The 15,498-nt window shown below is 45.4% G+C and overlaps 1 protein-coding gene across 2 annotated transcripts; it reads right to left on the bottom strand.

Annotated features, from left to right (window-relative positions):
- Window positions 1-3,014: 3,014 nt before the first annotated feature.
- Window positions 3,015-15,498, bottom strand: proser1 (proline and serine rich 1). Of its 2 annotated transcripts, XM_064350096.1 has the most exons (13): window positions 14,817-15,498; window positions 14,515-14,580; window positions 14,344-14,412; window positions 13,668-13,762; window positions 13,301-13,394; window positions 12,911-13,021; window positions 12,516-12,599; window positions 12,109-12,187; window positions 11,435-11,527; window positions 10,495-10,536; window positions 6,638-8,078; window positions 5,260-5,407; window positions 3,015-4,800 (listed from the first exon to the last, which is right to left on the bottom strand). In XM_064350096.1, the coding sequence occupies exons 1-13, from the start codon at window positions 14,859-14,861 to the stop codon at window positions 4,675-4,677; spliced, it is 2,493 nt and encodes an 830-aa protein (XP_064206166.1). In that variant the 5' UTR covers window positions 14,862-15,498; the 3' UTR covers window positions 3,015-4,674. The 2 variants fall into 2 exon arrangements, with proteins under 2 accessions (XP_064206166.1, XP_064206167.1); XM_064350097.1 differs by lacking the exon at window positions 10,495-10,536.

The following is a 15,498-nucleotide window of genomic DNA, read 5'->3' as shown; positions in this document are numbered from 1 at the left end:
ATCATATGACCCAAAAGATTCCAGCTCCCTACTGCAAGTCAGGTGCCACGGCAGCACTGTGGCTCAACTGGTTTGCAAAACCTTGAAGATTTTCAGAAAAACATCAACTATTTTCACTGCATAAATCTCATCATTAATTTATACTACTGTAGCATTAGCTGCTATAAGTGAACACTTGCTGGTATGTCTGTCTCCAGGAGACAAACATAGCAGTCTCTCTGGGACTAGGATACCCAATAGCAGTGCAGATGCACCGCATCATCGGGTGTCCCCCATTATCCATTATTCTACGACTGTGACCATATGACGTACCAATTCAGTTCTCCCCCCTCAAAGCATGATGTCTACAGCAGAGATACCTCAGAGCGATGCCAGTTTGCCGTGCTCTTTAAAACACAAAGCAGCGCTGTCCCTTACCTATCAATCATCGTTGCTGATGTCACGTCGTTTGTTTTGGTTCTCCATTTCCATGCAGATTGTTTGAGCTGCTGGTAAGGGATTATCTCTCTGTGAGCAAGCAGAAAGGCAGCACAGGCTTTTAAAGCCTTGCCTACTTTCAAAGTGGGTGTGGTCTGCCCTCTCTCCAGCGGGCTGTAGATGTTTTACAGAGAGTAGTGAACGGGCTGAGGAAATTAAATTAATGGTGTCAAGAAACATATTGCGGGCAAAGAACACTTATTTTATACTTAATGGAAGAAGAAAAAAAAACATTTTAAAATCCAGTTCATAATGTGTTACGTGGATGCATTAATGCATTAACCTTCATACTTATATGTTTAAATTTATGATACATTTTTAGGCTTTTTGTGATGTCATTTCAGAAATTTCAGTAATGTTGTTAAGGCATGCCACATAAATAAGACACAAATATTATGTTTCACATAAGACTCATAATAGCAGCATCCATTTTCCATTTGGTTAAGGCCACTGTTACTGTCAAAGCATCATCATATGAACTTAATAAAATATAATTTGTTATTTGTTAGCAAAGTGAGGGGTTTGTAAAGGTAGTTTATATTTTAAAATTTTTATCTTTTTCAGTCCTGATTCTCCATTCATGGATCATTTTTGACCACAACTTTTTTACCATGGTGTTCCATGGGATCTTTGATGACTACAGCAGCTCCAAAATTTCACAGCAAATCAGTTGCCAAACTTCAGAGCATTAGTATTATTTTTTTAACATTTTTTTTTTTCTAGCTGGCCTGCTATCCTATTATTATTCAGCACCAACCCCCCTTCGTTTCAGTTAGGGTGTCTGGCTGGGTGAATGAGAAGGGTACAGGGTTGTAAAGCAGCTGGTCGACCGTGCCGCGTGAACAGGTGCACTGTAGTGCAGTGTAATAATGGATCTATGTAAACACATAGTCTTTGAGTACACATTTCGGTCTTCCAGGTGAAGAAACGACACAAAAGCCAAGAATATTATGTAGAAATATGTCCACGCACTATGCCCTTTCTAAGCAGGGTGTGATACAGAAATCACTGCCACAGAGCGTAGCTTTCTGGCGTCTGGCTGGGAGACCCCTGAATCACACTCTGCTCTCAGACTCAGGAGAGTGAAAGACAGGGCGAGGGGAGCTCAGCCCGATTTGAGGCAGGTGGCCCGTTTACTGAGCGCACTGAGGCCGACCTCTGATAAACAGCACCTTACGGTCATCATTTACATCGAAACCTCACCTGAACCGATTTACAATTATGAACGTAAATCACTGGGGCAGACTGTTCATAAAATGCACAACCCGACTCTTCCTCCGGGAATAGACGTCTCCTGCAGCCACACAGGCTCCGTCGACCGAGAGCTTGAGCGCACACACACATTCAGCAGGTACACACACAGGCTGCTGGAGGTAATAAAGGTCGCGGGCGTATCGCTCAACTCTCATTCCACTAGTGCAGGGGTGGCCAACTCCGGTCCTGGGGAGCCGCAGGGTCTGAGGGTTTTCGTTTTGACCTTAAATACAACAACCACTTACACAAAATAAACCAGATGAGGCGAATTAACTATGTAATCAACCGCTTTAATTGATCAATTAAGTGCCGAGTAAAAACAAAAGCCGGCAGACCCTGCGGCTCTCCAGGACCTGGGTTGGCCACCCCTGCACTAGACGGTGGATACACGCGGCCGCTTGCGTAACACGCCACCGCTGCCGTTCGGGTCCCCGGCGAAAGCTCACGGGTCTCATGACTCCCCCGGGTGATGAAACAGGCCGCAGTCACAAGGTGTGAGCGTCAGCACCCGGGCGCGACCAGTTTCCCTGCCTTCGAGCGGAAATGAATCTCCAGCGTGGCAACCGTTCCTCCCCAGTTAGGAGTTTCAGTTCCTGTATACTGTGCAGGCAGCACATTAGCGACAGCAAGGAGCCGAGACAATCCTTCTCATGTTACGACTTGAAGGCATGAAGACGCGACGTCTTCTTTCCGATGTGTGTGAAGGTCCAAAAAAAGAAGTTCAGAAGCAAACGCGTCATTCTTATCCAACATAGCATCCAGCATTTATATTAAGCAGACACTTAGGTCACATTTAACCTTAAGAAGTTTAAATGAAGAATACGTATTTTATAATAAGAAACTCATAAACCTGAATAAACACAGATGCAACTTCTACACCAATACTTTAAAAGAAAATATTACTTTATGTATATGATTTAAGGGAATGTCCTAATAAAGACAGGGTCATGTACCCACCTGTAATTTTTACCCTGAGGTCTTCTGATACAGAACAGATATTTAACTTTTTCTATGCATGGTATTCCATATGTTAGGCCTTCTATGTTTCAGCTAACCATTTAATACAGTTTAACCTGAGTTCCAGTAGCTTTGTTTTAATGCAAATATGAAGCACCTTTCATGACCTTAAAAAAGTTGATGAAACAAATGAATGACTGTATAACAGATTCATAACCATTCCCATTTTTTTCCATGGTAATAAGCCATTGCCAGAAACTGTTGCGTACATCTGTGTGCTTGAACTGTGAAAATTAAGCAGATGCCAAACAAATGACTAGTCAATCTCATGATAATAAAAAAAAAAGTTTAATTTGTGACACTAACAAGTTAATCTACAGAAACCTTCTGCATGATTTCCATGATAGTCAAGTTAAAAATTCATTAAAAACCAGTTCAGTGTAAACTGAATTTGCATGTACTTGTACAACTGCCTTTGTCCATTTCATTTTGCAATACAAAGGTGAGAATAGAAAAAAATAATAAATCAAAGCAGTTTACAGTATGATGTTCCATGCTTCACATAATTCAAGTCTACATGTCCTTTTCTTTCTGTTAAACATTTCTACACATTGAAAATCCTGCCAGTTTCTAGCTGAGGTTAAAATACAGATCTCATTCAGTAGCCCACTGTAACAGAAACACACACACACACACACACACAGTTTGAACATTAGATAAATTGTGGATTTACCCGATTATTCCTGAATGCATACATATTTAAGTCGGGCTATCTGTAGCTCATTCTGATGCTTTCTTTGTATACGCAGAAGCAGTCAAAATAAAAGTATGAAACTTCAAAGAAAAGTTTCAAAACACAGCATACAGTACTATAACAACAAAAAATGTAAATGACTGTGACCGTCAGCGAGAAAAGCATGAAATAAACGCGTACTTGTAATTAGCTAGGTGGCAAACAAAAAAAAAAGTCTAAACACGTCAATTATTATGAGAATTTCATCTTCAAGTCATTGTAGCCTGGGAAAACTAAATTTATAAAAAAAATACTAAAATACAGTATTGCCTTGATGCATTGTTAAAATGTCCTACTTATTTTTACAGTATAATACTAAGATACAAACTGTTGTCTGTGCTAAATTTTGAAAGCAACATTCATTGTTACCACTGATATGAGTTGTTACAATGTCTCAAATGTAACAAATATGGAGTCAAATGCACAACACAGTTTATCTTTTACCTAATTAAAAAGTGGTAGTATTTCATTTATATTTTCAACAAGTCTGATGTGGACAGTAGTGTGCAACTAGTATGTTCTTTACAGTTTAGGGTGACAACATATTGCACGAGTTGCATTATTTAGGTGGCGTCCAATCGCAATGTATGGAATTACACTGCACTGAATCTTGTCTCAATTTACACCATAGCCCCTACATCCAACTGCAAACCATGTATACACCATAAACCATTGGCATCATAAACCAGAGGCTCACGCTCCTACTTTATGAATGCAAGAAACTAGGTATGTTTTCTGTATTTCACACATTTAACCCAGTCATCTTCAATTACATATGTGTACCCATATGTGAATGCACAGCCACAGCAGTTGGAGGTTTACTATACCAATGCCACGTAACTGAAAAGGGTCATGAGCACTATACAGCCCCATCAAAGTGGAGGACTCGTGCAGCTTCTGTTTCACTAAATTCTCTCATGAATGTGTTCTGGTCAATCCTAACAACAGACTCAGTCACAGCAACATACTCCATTTTGCCATCGTGTTCAGCAAAATGCACGTTTTAAAAATCTATCCGCTTGGACCTGCGACTGCGAACAAAACGACCTCCAGTAATGCTACGGAGGCAGACGACGCTGGTTTCTCCGGCCGGTTTCGAAAGGCCATTCTCGGGCCAAACCAGCCCTGGAATGGACAGGCTTAATGTCCTAGAATGGCCGTCCGCTGCGTGTGAACGCGTAGCTGGGGTGGGGTCACTGCCAGCCGAGCTGGGGGTGGAGTCCCGGCTGCAGGGTGAAGGGCGTGCCCGGGGCGGGGGGGTAGTTGGTAAAGCCATTGGGCTGAGGTGGGTAGTTCTCCAGGGCAGAGGCAGAGTGAGCCTAAAGCACAAAGCATTAACTTCAGTGAAGGAACGAATGAGAAAATTCATGCAAACTCCTGAACATACATACTAAATAATAACTATGATTGAGCAAGCGAGTGTGTGTGTGTGTGTGCGCGCGCGTGTGTGTGGGTGTGTGTGTATCTGTGTGAGAGATGTTTTTTCTGTGAGAGAGTCTACAGTGAACATATGAAAATCAAGTTCTATTACACATTATTACTACAGATTTACAGCAGTGTTTTGCTTTGAAAAAACGTGTCAAATGAAGTAACGTTTATGTTTATACATATGCTAAGAAAGGTTTATCGAGGTTAGCTAATGACAGCCTGTGTTTATTAGACATATAGAACAGCTGCATATGCCTTCTTTCCCACATTATCTGCATAATGTTAATTTTAATTTTGAAATAAAATGCACTTGCAGCACAATCTACAAACTGTGGAATCCACTACTGCACCTGTAGCAAGGCGGACTGCACAGCAGGGTTGTGGAGGCCAGACAGGGCAGCCGGAGAAGCGCTGGCAGGGGAGAACCCCGGCATACCAGGAAAAGACAGCAGCCCTGGGAATGCAGTGCCCCCTGGAGGCTGGAGGCCACCAGTTAACCTGGAAATGAATGAAACACCAAATATTATACGGGCATGGCCAATTTTTTTTTTTAAACCATTTTCAGTGTTTCCTGTACCATTAACAAATATGACACCGTTGCCACTTTTGCCGTCATAGCTGACATGCCAAACTGTGAATTGCAATGCAGCTGCATTCTAAAGTCCAGACTTTATTTGAAAGCAGGTAAGTGGTGTAACACTCTCGGGGTAGTTTTGTTTTAATGAAAGTTTTTCCTAATTGATACTGGAACAACCAGAACTTCAATATAACCATTCTGATGTGAAATTGAATGCCACTGTAATTAGCTAGTGCAGTTCAACAAACTGACAGCTAACCTGGGTGAAAAAAACCTAGATTAAACACCAACTTGTTAGGAAGACTTATACGTGACAGTAATCCAAACTTGTCCCATTTCCAAAATTAATAGCGAAAATATGATACTTTTTAAATCAATTTTGTGGTGGGATATTGTTTGGTAGTTGTGCTCAGGATTTCCTTAAGTTGCCACTGCAACCACTCCTCACATAAGTGCTTCTTCTTTGATACAAATATCATAAATCGTTTGAGTCTGAGGCACTCAGCTTCTTGAAAGCTCACATACAAAGGAAAACAAAGCCATGTGAGCCAATATAGGCTCATGCCGATTTTGTTTGAATTGATTCTTTTATTTCTTTATTATTGGAAAATGGCCACTGTCCATTTTATTTATAATAGGCCTATATTACAAGTGTATTTTGTGGCTATTATAGGATGTTGGTACATTTTTATTTTTGCATGGGCAGATTTCAAATGTTATAATGCGAGTGCACACAGGCATTAATCTACTAATTAGATTTGCGAAGCAAACATCAGTATCATATTTCTCTATGGTTACTATATTGAACAGCCACACATCTCATTGTTTACACTGAATTTAATATGCTCTCAAGGAATGTACGGTGGCCTCTTCCTTATCGAAGTGGAACCACATGACAGGTAGACTTTAGCTCGAGTTGAGAAATCAGAAGCTCCACCCACAGCTTATCAGGATGCGACAAGACCCTTCCGTCACCTGCTATCTTACACAGGACTCCTCTTTTATGGTTTTTTCCCCCTTAAACTTGACCATGCTGATAAAATGCTATCTTTTTCCATACATGAATGAAGTCATGTTTAAAGTGAGACCACGGAGGGAGAGAGAGAGTGGAGCTGGGGGAAGGTGTGAAAGGAGGATGCTGGGATACTCACCCAGCCTGCGCCACCAGGGCGGGGTTGAAGTTGGAGCTGAAGGCCGAGGCGAAGCCGGGCAGCACCGGGGCCGAGGAGGGGACTCCTGCCGCCGCCGCCGCCACGGCCGCCGCCTGCAGGGGGGCCACCGTGGCCACCGAGGAGGAGGCCCCCGAGAGCCCCATCAGGGAAGACAGCACGGGACTCCCGGCGGCGGGGGGGCCGGAGCCCCCGAACCCGGGGAACGCGGGGCCGGGGAACATGCTGGGGGCGGTGGTGAGGCCCAGGCCGAAGGGCGACTGGGAGGGCGTGACCGCGTGAGGCAGGCCCGCGTACACCGAGGAGGGCGGGGCCGCCGAGACCGAGGCGACCGAGGAGGCGGCCGAGGAGACGGGGAACGGGGAGGCGGAGGACAGGGAGGGGAAGGCGCCCAGGCCGGGGAAGGGGGCGGCGGCCAGCGCGTGCGGGGAGGGGCTGCCCGCGCCCTGGGGCCCCAGCGCGGCGGACAGGCCCTGCAGCCCCGCCATGGCGGCCGGGCTGGGCAGCGAGGCCTGGGGTGAGCCCGTGGGGTGGGCCAGGCCCAGCGAGCGCGCCAGCGCCGCCGAGCTCGGGATGGCCAGGGAGCTGAGCGACGGCGTGCCCGACCGCGACGGGCCCTTGAAGGCGGAGGGCACCGGGCTGTTGCTGCCGCTGCCGTGCCGGGACAGGGACCCCAGGGCCTGCTCGCTGTAGAACGCCCCCGCGCTCGCCATCTGGGCCTGGGAGGCCAGGGCCGAGGGCTTGGGGCTGTGGGTGGAGGCGCTGGAGCCGGGGGGCAGACCCGCGAAAGCCGCGAGCCCCGGAGTGGAGTGGCCCGGGGTCAGCGGAGGGGGGCCGGCGGGGGTGTAGCTACGGATGACTGACTGGGCGGGCGAGGCGGCAGAAAGTGGCAGCCCCGGGTACGGGGACCCTGTCTGGGGGTCAGGATAGCCCTTGTGCGCGGGCAACCCCACGGAAGACTCAGCGCCACTCCTGGGCGTGGGGGTGGGGGCGCCCGAGGGGGTACCCGAGCGGGACAGACTGGAAAAGGGAGAGGGGGAGTAGCCTCCACTGGGGACGGGGGTCCCGCAGGGGGTCCCAGACGGGGTGTGGGTCTTTATGACGGAGGGCGTGGGGGTGACGGACGGGGGCAGTCCCGAAAATTGCTGCGGGATGGGGGTGGAGTGGCCGCTGGCGGTCTGAGCGATGGCTCCGGGGGGGCCTTTGATGACCGATGGGGAGGGCGAGACCATGTTCTGAGACGGAACCATGCCCGGAAAGACGGGGGTGATGGGGGTGGTGGGAGGGCCGGGGGTGCCGGGATGGGGCTGGGCAGACGAGGGGTGGGAGGGGACGGGTGTGGACGGGGTGGGAGGGTTGGAGCCGTGGGGGGACATGGTGGGCGTGGAGGTGTGGTTCTGTTGGCTAGCTGGACGGGAGAAAGCTGAACAGAGACACGCGAACAGCAGTCAGTCAGTGCGTAAAATCACAGTGCAGTTTCTACCACAACCATGTTCTAAACACAAATCACAAATTCTAAATCACTTCTTCACTTCCTGCCTTTTTCATAACAATTTACAGTGACAGCACAAGATTTGAATGTGTTCCACTCCGTCAAAAGTTAGAAACTGCAGTAGTTAACATATAAGTTTAAGAATTCAATGTATTACCATAACTGTAAGGATCTACATAACTATAGAGAATGAAAACAGGGGTGGCCTGTCCAATAATCATAAAAACAATAAAAATGCAAACATAAGTACACACCATATATATACATCGTTCATTATTTCTATTTATTATTTCTTTTTCTTTTTAATTCACCTGGAACACACTTTGGACACTTGTGCTGTATAAATAAAAACGGCTACAGGTAAGATTATAAGATTTGATTTAAAAAAAATAAAGATAACTGCCTTTGACCAGCACAACCTTGAACTGCATTACAACACACACCTGTAAAACCAGTGACTAACCCTCCACTCCCAAGAGCTGGAAATGCTCTTCCACAATAACCCTGCCAATAAGTAGCAAAGTATTCCCTCACTGCTTGAGACTGAAGGGTTTTTCTTTCCATTAGCTAACAATGGCTTATCTCAAAAGGTAAAAAAGCGAGCAATTTGTTTGTTGACTTTTAGGTTCCATTTATTGTCCAGTGGAAAAAATGACTATGACTACAATTATCTGGCCTCATTCATGAAACGTGCACACGATCACATTTTCAGTTTGTTTTAGCTAGTCTTAAGAGTGGGTTTGCTATTTTTAGTTCAGCTTTCGTTTTTTTCAAAAACTCGGTTTCATTTATATTTCAGTTCAGACTGTGGTTTTTCACATCTAGATTTCATTGCAGTTTTAGCTTGTGATATCAGTCTCGTTGGGAAAGTGCATAATCAATTTTGTTCACCGATAAAAGCGATTGATAATGATTTTTAAAGACCCACCAAACCAGTTGGCCGATTGGCAATGGCGTATTTGCTGCTCTTGGATTACTATGGTTACCGCGCCTTAGGGACAGAGCGTGTATTTAGATACTGCTCAGTTATGTTTAAGGAGCGCAGTGAATGTGGCTGACGTCTGCACACGACCCTCAGGTCAGCACGCCTTTATGGGATTGCTGGTGTGTCCCTATGCTAATCACAATGACAGGCACGCACAGTCAATTATGAACAACTGACATCCATCATCTGAAACACAGAGGATGAGCAGGTCTGTGCACACTTCATGAATCGTAAGTTGGGTTTTTTTTGAAGGAACTCTTATTAAGAACAAAAGTAAGTAAAATTAAAGCAAGGTTTTGTGAATGATGAGGCCCACTGAGCCTCTTCTTCAGAAAAAAATAAGCAAGTTCCTTCGCCAATTTAATTACATCGCACATCCACAAGTCAATTCATAATCCTTGCATGAAGTGAAACGTCAGCCATTCTGTGCGACTTAACACAAAGCTAGTGTCCATGAAAAATGTATGTACGGATTCTAACATTAACATTAAATGAACAGCAGAAAGCAGAATATTTATTAAGCCTGCCACCTACTGGGTTCAACCCAAAGAATGGGAGTATTTAAAAAATAATTGTGTCAACAGAAAAAGCCATACCACAAAAAGTCAGACTTTTCACACGGCCCCTAACTCAGTCTCAATATTCCTTTCACTACACTGCCATCTAAAGGTGGCTGTTGACAGTTTAACACATTTAAAGCGCAACCCAATACTGAAAGGTGTAACTGGGAGGAGAACCAGAGAAACACAGCCCAAACCAGAGAGGGAGCAGGAAGCAGGCGAAAGCACGGTGTCTCCCTCAGCCCTCACCACCACCTCTGATGCCATGAGGAACCAGCCAATCGCCGAAGTACAAGAACAAACCCCAGGGCCAGGAGCACGCTCCAACAGTGAGCTACACTGCTGAAGATTTTAAACCTGTGATGTTTTTTCCTCAGATTGCAAAGGATTTGAGTGTAGTCAGATCGGGAAGCATCACAGTTTTGATGGAAACGCACTGACCCACAAACAAATTGTGATTTGAACTTTTAATTTCACTCGAGCCGCCATTTTCTAGCGTTTCCTTACATGAGGTATCCTCATGGCACAACGACAGTGAGCCTAAAATTGAGGGAGACACCAGCTAGCAAGCAAATTAGGTTAATTCACCCATTCGTTCTGCAGCTATTTTTTCACTGAGACGTGTGTCTGTTCTAGTGTATTAAAACAACGTCCCGCTCGCACACACACTACTGCTGTTGTAGATGGGGAAAGGTGGCCATCTTTCCTGGACTTCATTTAACTGTGGGAATGATAAGGCTCCGTATTAGGACACACGATTCGTCAGAAGCACGTGCACGCTGCACCAAATCTGCGGACTTACACTGAGGCTGGGAGGTTTTGGGATTTGCACTCTCCTCTTTTTCTGCGTGGGGAAAACAAACAGAAATGTCACAGTGGGGGTTACGGGTGAGAACAGCCTGCGGGGCGGGGCGGGGCTGGCCGAACGAGGGCCGGACACAGGTTATGTACAGTAAAATTAAACATCCCCCCCAGGACTAAAACACACTGGGCGTCTCCATCGAACGAGGCGAGGATGCTGGGAGTTTATGTGGAGGTACACCTTCTGTGATGCGCAGACTGCTTCGTGTAGTAACGTGCATTCAGGCTGTGTTAGCAGAGAAATGCAGCAGCTGCGGCAAAGCCCAAGCGCAAAAGAATGCAAAAGCAGAAAAAAGGAAACTGTTTGCAGGCAAGCACTGGCACCGAAAGTCTTTTTAACCACATTTAATATAAAAAAAATTAAGAAACAGCCAATATCTTCAACATCAATAATTAGCCACTAAAAGTACTGAGAGATGAGGGGGACTAGGATTTGTGCGTTTCTTCCTGCAAGAGGAAACATTCCTGCATGCAAATAATTTTACACAGGGAACAAACCCCCCAAACCGCATTCTCACTAAACCAGCTTTTCCACCAACCATTGCCCTGTGCATGCTGGAATTACCCACAGAATTATCCGTTTCTCATATACTAGTTTAGCACACACCTGCAGCCTTGTCAATCGATTATGTAATAGATTATGTCATCTACCTGCCGTCTCAGATTCCAGCGTGTGACACGCATCATGTGTGCACTACCAGACACACATGATCATGGAGGCATTGTGCCTGATATGTAATTAATGTTACTGCAGGCCAGCTTTTTGACGCAGGATGTGAGTATGGGTAAAGGCCCTCCCTTCCACAGGGCAAAAACACTTTCTTGACCTTCGCCCCCACCCCCAAAACACACACGGACAAAAACCCACCAGCACCTCCTACCTGCTGAGTTCAGCGTGGCACTGTACGGAGGGGGGGGCACATTGGCGGTGATGACCCCGCCCACTGACACCAGGCCTGCATTGTTGTACGCACCTGAGCAGGGGGGCAGCAGAGGCAGGAGATTAAAGGTGCTTCATATGAACAGCTCCTCCTGCTCCCTCCTACCACATAATACACCAGGGAGTTCTAAACCTCCAAACAAGACCAGGTCAAAACCTAGTATATGGCGGGACCTAACACACGTGATCTGGCCGACCAATGGTGTAACTTCATCACTCACTCAGACAATCACTCAGTCACAGACATTCACGTTTGGACCCCGCTGTTGCGGTCTAACCAAAAACAAACATTTTATCTTCATTCTTAATTCTTGGTCAGGCAATTCACTAAGAAAATGATTACACTGATAAATTACCACCCACAGATCAAAGACAAGCCTGTAGAACAGTGGTAACCAACCCTGTTCCTGGAGATATACCGTCCTGAAGGTTTTCACTCCAACCCTAACAAAGCACTCCTCATTCAACAGCTAGAGATCTCGTTGAGCTGCTAATTAGCAGAATCAGGTGTGCAAAATTAGGGTTGGCATGGAAACCAACAGGATGGTAGATCTCCAGGAACAGGGTTGGTTACCACGGCAGTAGAATTTAAAATGGCAGAAAAAGGAGCCTTACTGGGTGCGATGGTGGCGTGGGGTCTGCAGGGGGGGATGGGGTAGGGCACAGGCCTGTGGGGGTTGTACGTGGATGGAGACTGGAGGGGCGGGAGAAAGGAGAGAGGTCATGTGACTCAGATTTACAGAAAGCACATTCTCACAACAGGACTCATAGCTGAACGCATGGCCGTTCCTCTCGCACAAGGGACTGGCTTCAACCGCAGTGGACCGGCAGTTGAGAAGAACATCTCCGACTGCCTGGTCAGCAAACTGCCAGCAAGACAGATCTATCGCAATACTGCACATGAGTTAAGGATCTTTCTCAGCAACAAACCGTGCATATCTGGCACCCATGGGAACTCATCTGTAGATGGCTCAGGATAGGAAAGAAAAAGAAAAGTTTTCGTCTCCGCAGAGTGAGCTCACCGGTTTGAAGGGGCCGATAATCCTAGCGGCAATCCCTTTTCCGTCCGCGTTAGCCTCCTCGCCATCCTTTTTGGCTGGAATCCCCTTTAAGAATGAGCAGGCAAACATGGAGGACCAACACATAATAGCGCTTTCAACCACAGGAACAAAAAACAACATGGCCATTCACCCACTGCTGAAGCCACATGGACAAATTTATTCACTACTTACAGTATGTTCCACGCATCAGAGAGCTAGACCACACCTGCCAGGGTTGTTAGTCTTATAAGCTCCACTGAAAGATACACATCTCTTATATGCTAAGACAGTACATCCCTTTTTTTTTTTTTTTACACAAAATGGACTCCTGTGGCCCTCCGCTCCCACACAGGAGGTGCTGTTCACAGGGTACTCACAGGGAAGGTGCCGGTGACCTGGCTGGGCTTGCCCTTGGGATAGGGGTTCCCGGGGATCATCCCACAGGACGACACCATCGCCACCGGAGCCTTGCACCCCACTTTGCAAACCTGCAAAGCACATCAGGCAAACATCACAGCACTCTACAGTCACAAACAACACGGCACCAATCACAGCACACGTCAAACTAAAGCTCAAGCATTTTGTGCCAGGATTTGGGTTACAAATAATTTAATCATGAAATACGCTAGGGAGGATACCTCTGTATTTTATGTTTGTATGTTGTATGTTTGTAGATCTCATTTATGTTTGTATCTGATTAACAACTAGGTCATCGTCAGAGCAGGACATTAGATTGTACGAAATTCCAAAATGAGGCACGTTCTCACCTGTTCCAAGATCCTCCTGCATCGCTTCTTCTCAGATGCATGAATGCGAAAAAGGTCCTCTACTGGCCGGTAATTGTGGGCATCAGAGATATTTCTGCCGTTGAAAAAACAGTCACCTGTTACTAGGCTATCTGTTAAAGCAGCAGACTACAGTTCACAATTTTGAATGACTGGATTTAGCTCTGCTAGTCAGGCCTGTCACAGACACTGAAGAAATCTAAGCCATGCTGAAGCTTGTAAAACAGCAAACAGGAAACACCTTGGGCCAATCGCGCGAGAGGCATTTGAGAAACTGCCCTCACAGCCCAGTCATGTGACTTCATTTTCATTTTAAAGGCGCTGTCGTGCCATCTCACGGGTGACTTACAGTGCTATAAGCTCCAGAACAATGAGCTTATCCTTTGAAAATGTGAAACAGTTCAGGATATTCACCACTTTGGTTGTAGGCATGGCCACCATTTTCTGAAAAATTAGAAAAGAAATGACACTGGTCAGTCCCATTATCATAAAACAGACCTGAGCACTTGCTTGATGTGTTCAGGCACAAACTTTTTTTTATTTTTTTTTTTACTATGGAACAGTCTGAACATTTTCAGAAAGTGAGACACAGAGGGTGGTAAATCCAGAGTGACCCAGATGGGGCTGTAATATCAGGACAGAGATACAGGACTATTCCTTGTGGAACCACTGGCGATGACTCTTCTAGTCTGCCATCTCTTAACATGCTTAAGCTGTACTGCAAACAAAGCTTTCCCAAATTGCCTACCAAACACGATGCGACTGAGCTACTGGTCCACTGACCACCTCGCTAATGCTTAACCTGCCTTCAACCAACACAATGGCCGGTATACTTTACATAACTACTAATAACACTTCTAGTAATGGCCAAAATGTTGTCATTTTTGCTGCCAGTGGCAATTCAATGAGTGGCTGCATCGGTCAAGATGAGCTATAACTACAAAATGGTGGAATGTTCGTGCCAGTACAAAATGCATCTTTGAGGACCCCATTGAGAGAAGGGCAGACAGTTCACAAAAACGTACATGTTGCATAGCTTTCACTGCTTTTATCTGTGGCTCTGCCCAGGAGAAGTACTTCAGCATCTCAGTCACCTGCAGACAGTAAAAAGCATTTTACAACCTTACTTTGGGGGCACTTCACAAGCATCGGGCACGACATTTGGGATAATGAGGTTCTGATGGCTGAGTGATTACCTGCTCGCTAGAGAAATACCCGTGCACGTGCTCTATTGCCTTAATCCTTTGATCTGTCAGCACGCACTGTGAGGAGAAAGTCATCATTTAAGAAGAGACATAATAACATCATGTCAGTAGTTAGTAGTAGTTTTCGTGCCAATTCAGTAAATACCTTATTGTGATATCAACAATGAACAACTTAATACAATATAACGTTAGTCCACAAAACCGTAGCTAGCCGTCTCTGAAATAATGCCAAACTGACGGATGATGGAAAAAGGAATACAGTACACAGATTCTTTGAGGATATGTGTCCTCACCTTTCGTATTTCGTCCAGTACGATGTCAAAGGACTTTTTATCCATCTTGAAATTTCAATCTAACTCTTTAATTTAAATGAACAACTGGTCGATTTTAGTGTTCCGTTTGATATTAACGTTAGTTGGCTCTAACTGGCTAGATAGGTCACGCGTTTTGTATGAAAACAAAGACTTCAACTATAAAAACGAATTGCAAACACGATTAGTTATTCATATAAACCACCCTACAACACGACCGAATGGCTCGTTACACAGCTAAACGTTATGGATAGCTAGCTAGCTAAATTACAGTAGCTTACTACTGTAGCCAGCTAGCTAGTTATATAAATAAATGGAAACGCATCAGGTATCATAACTGGTGCTGGGTTGCTAGCGAACCCCAGCAAGTTAATACTGAACTATTTGTGCCTCCAAATAGCAAAAGTCTACATTGAGACTGGAAGAACCTGTAAAACTAGCTAGCTAGCTAGCGATCAATAAATTGCAACTAATCAATGCACAATAACACGTAACACTGAGAAGGCAGCTCAAAATCCTAAGCGTGAATTAATTTCTCTGATGTGACCCTATTCCACTTCATAATGCATGCTATCTATGAAAATAATAACCTATAATCATTCTGGAAAATATGTAATATAATCCAAATTCAAGACCCCGTGTACTTGCGGTTGCTTCCTTTGTT

Source organism: Anguilla rostrata, chromosome 9 (genome assembly GCF_018555375.3).
Source record: "Anguilla rostrata isolate EN2019 chromosome 9, ASM1855537v3, whole genome shotgun sequence".
NCBI classification, from domain to species: domain Eukaryota; kingdom Metazoa; phylum Chordata; class Actinopteri; order Anguilliformes; family Anguillidae; genus Anguilla; species Anguilla rostrata.
The sequence above is the reverse complement of the archived record's forward strand: the minus strand, read 5'-3'. Positions and strand labels throughout refer to the sequence as shown.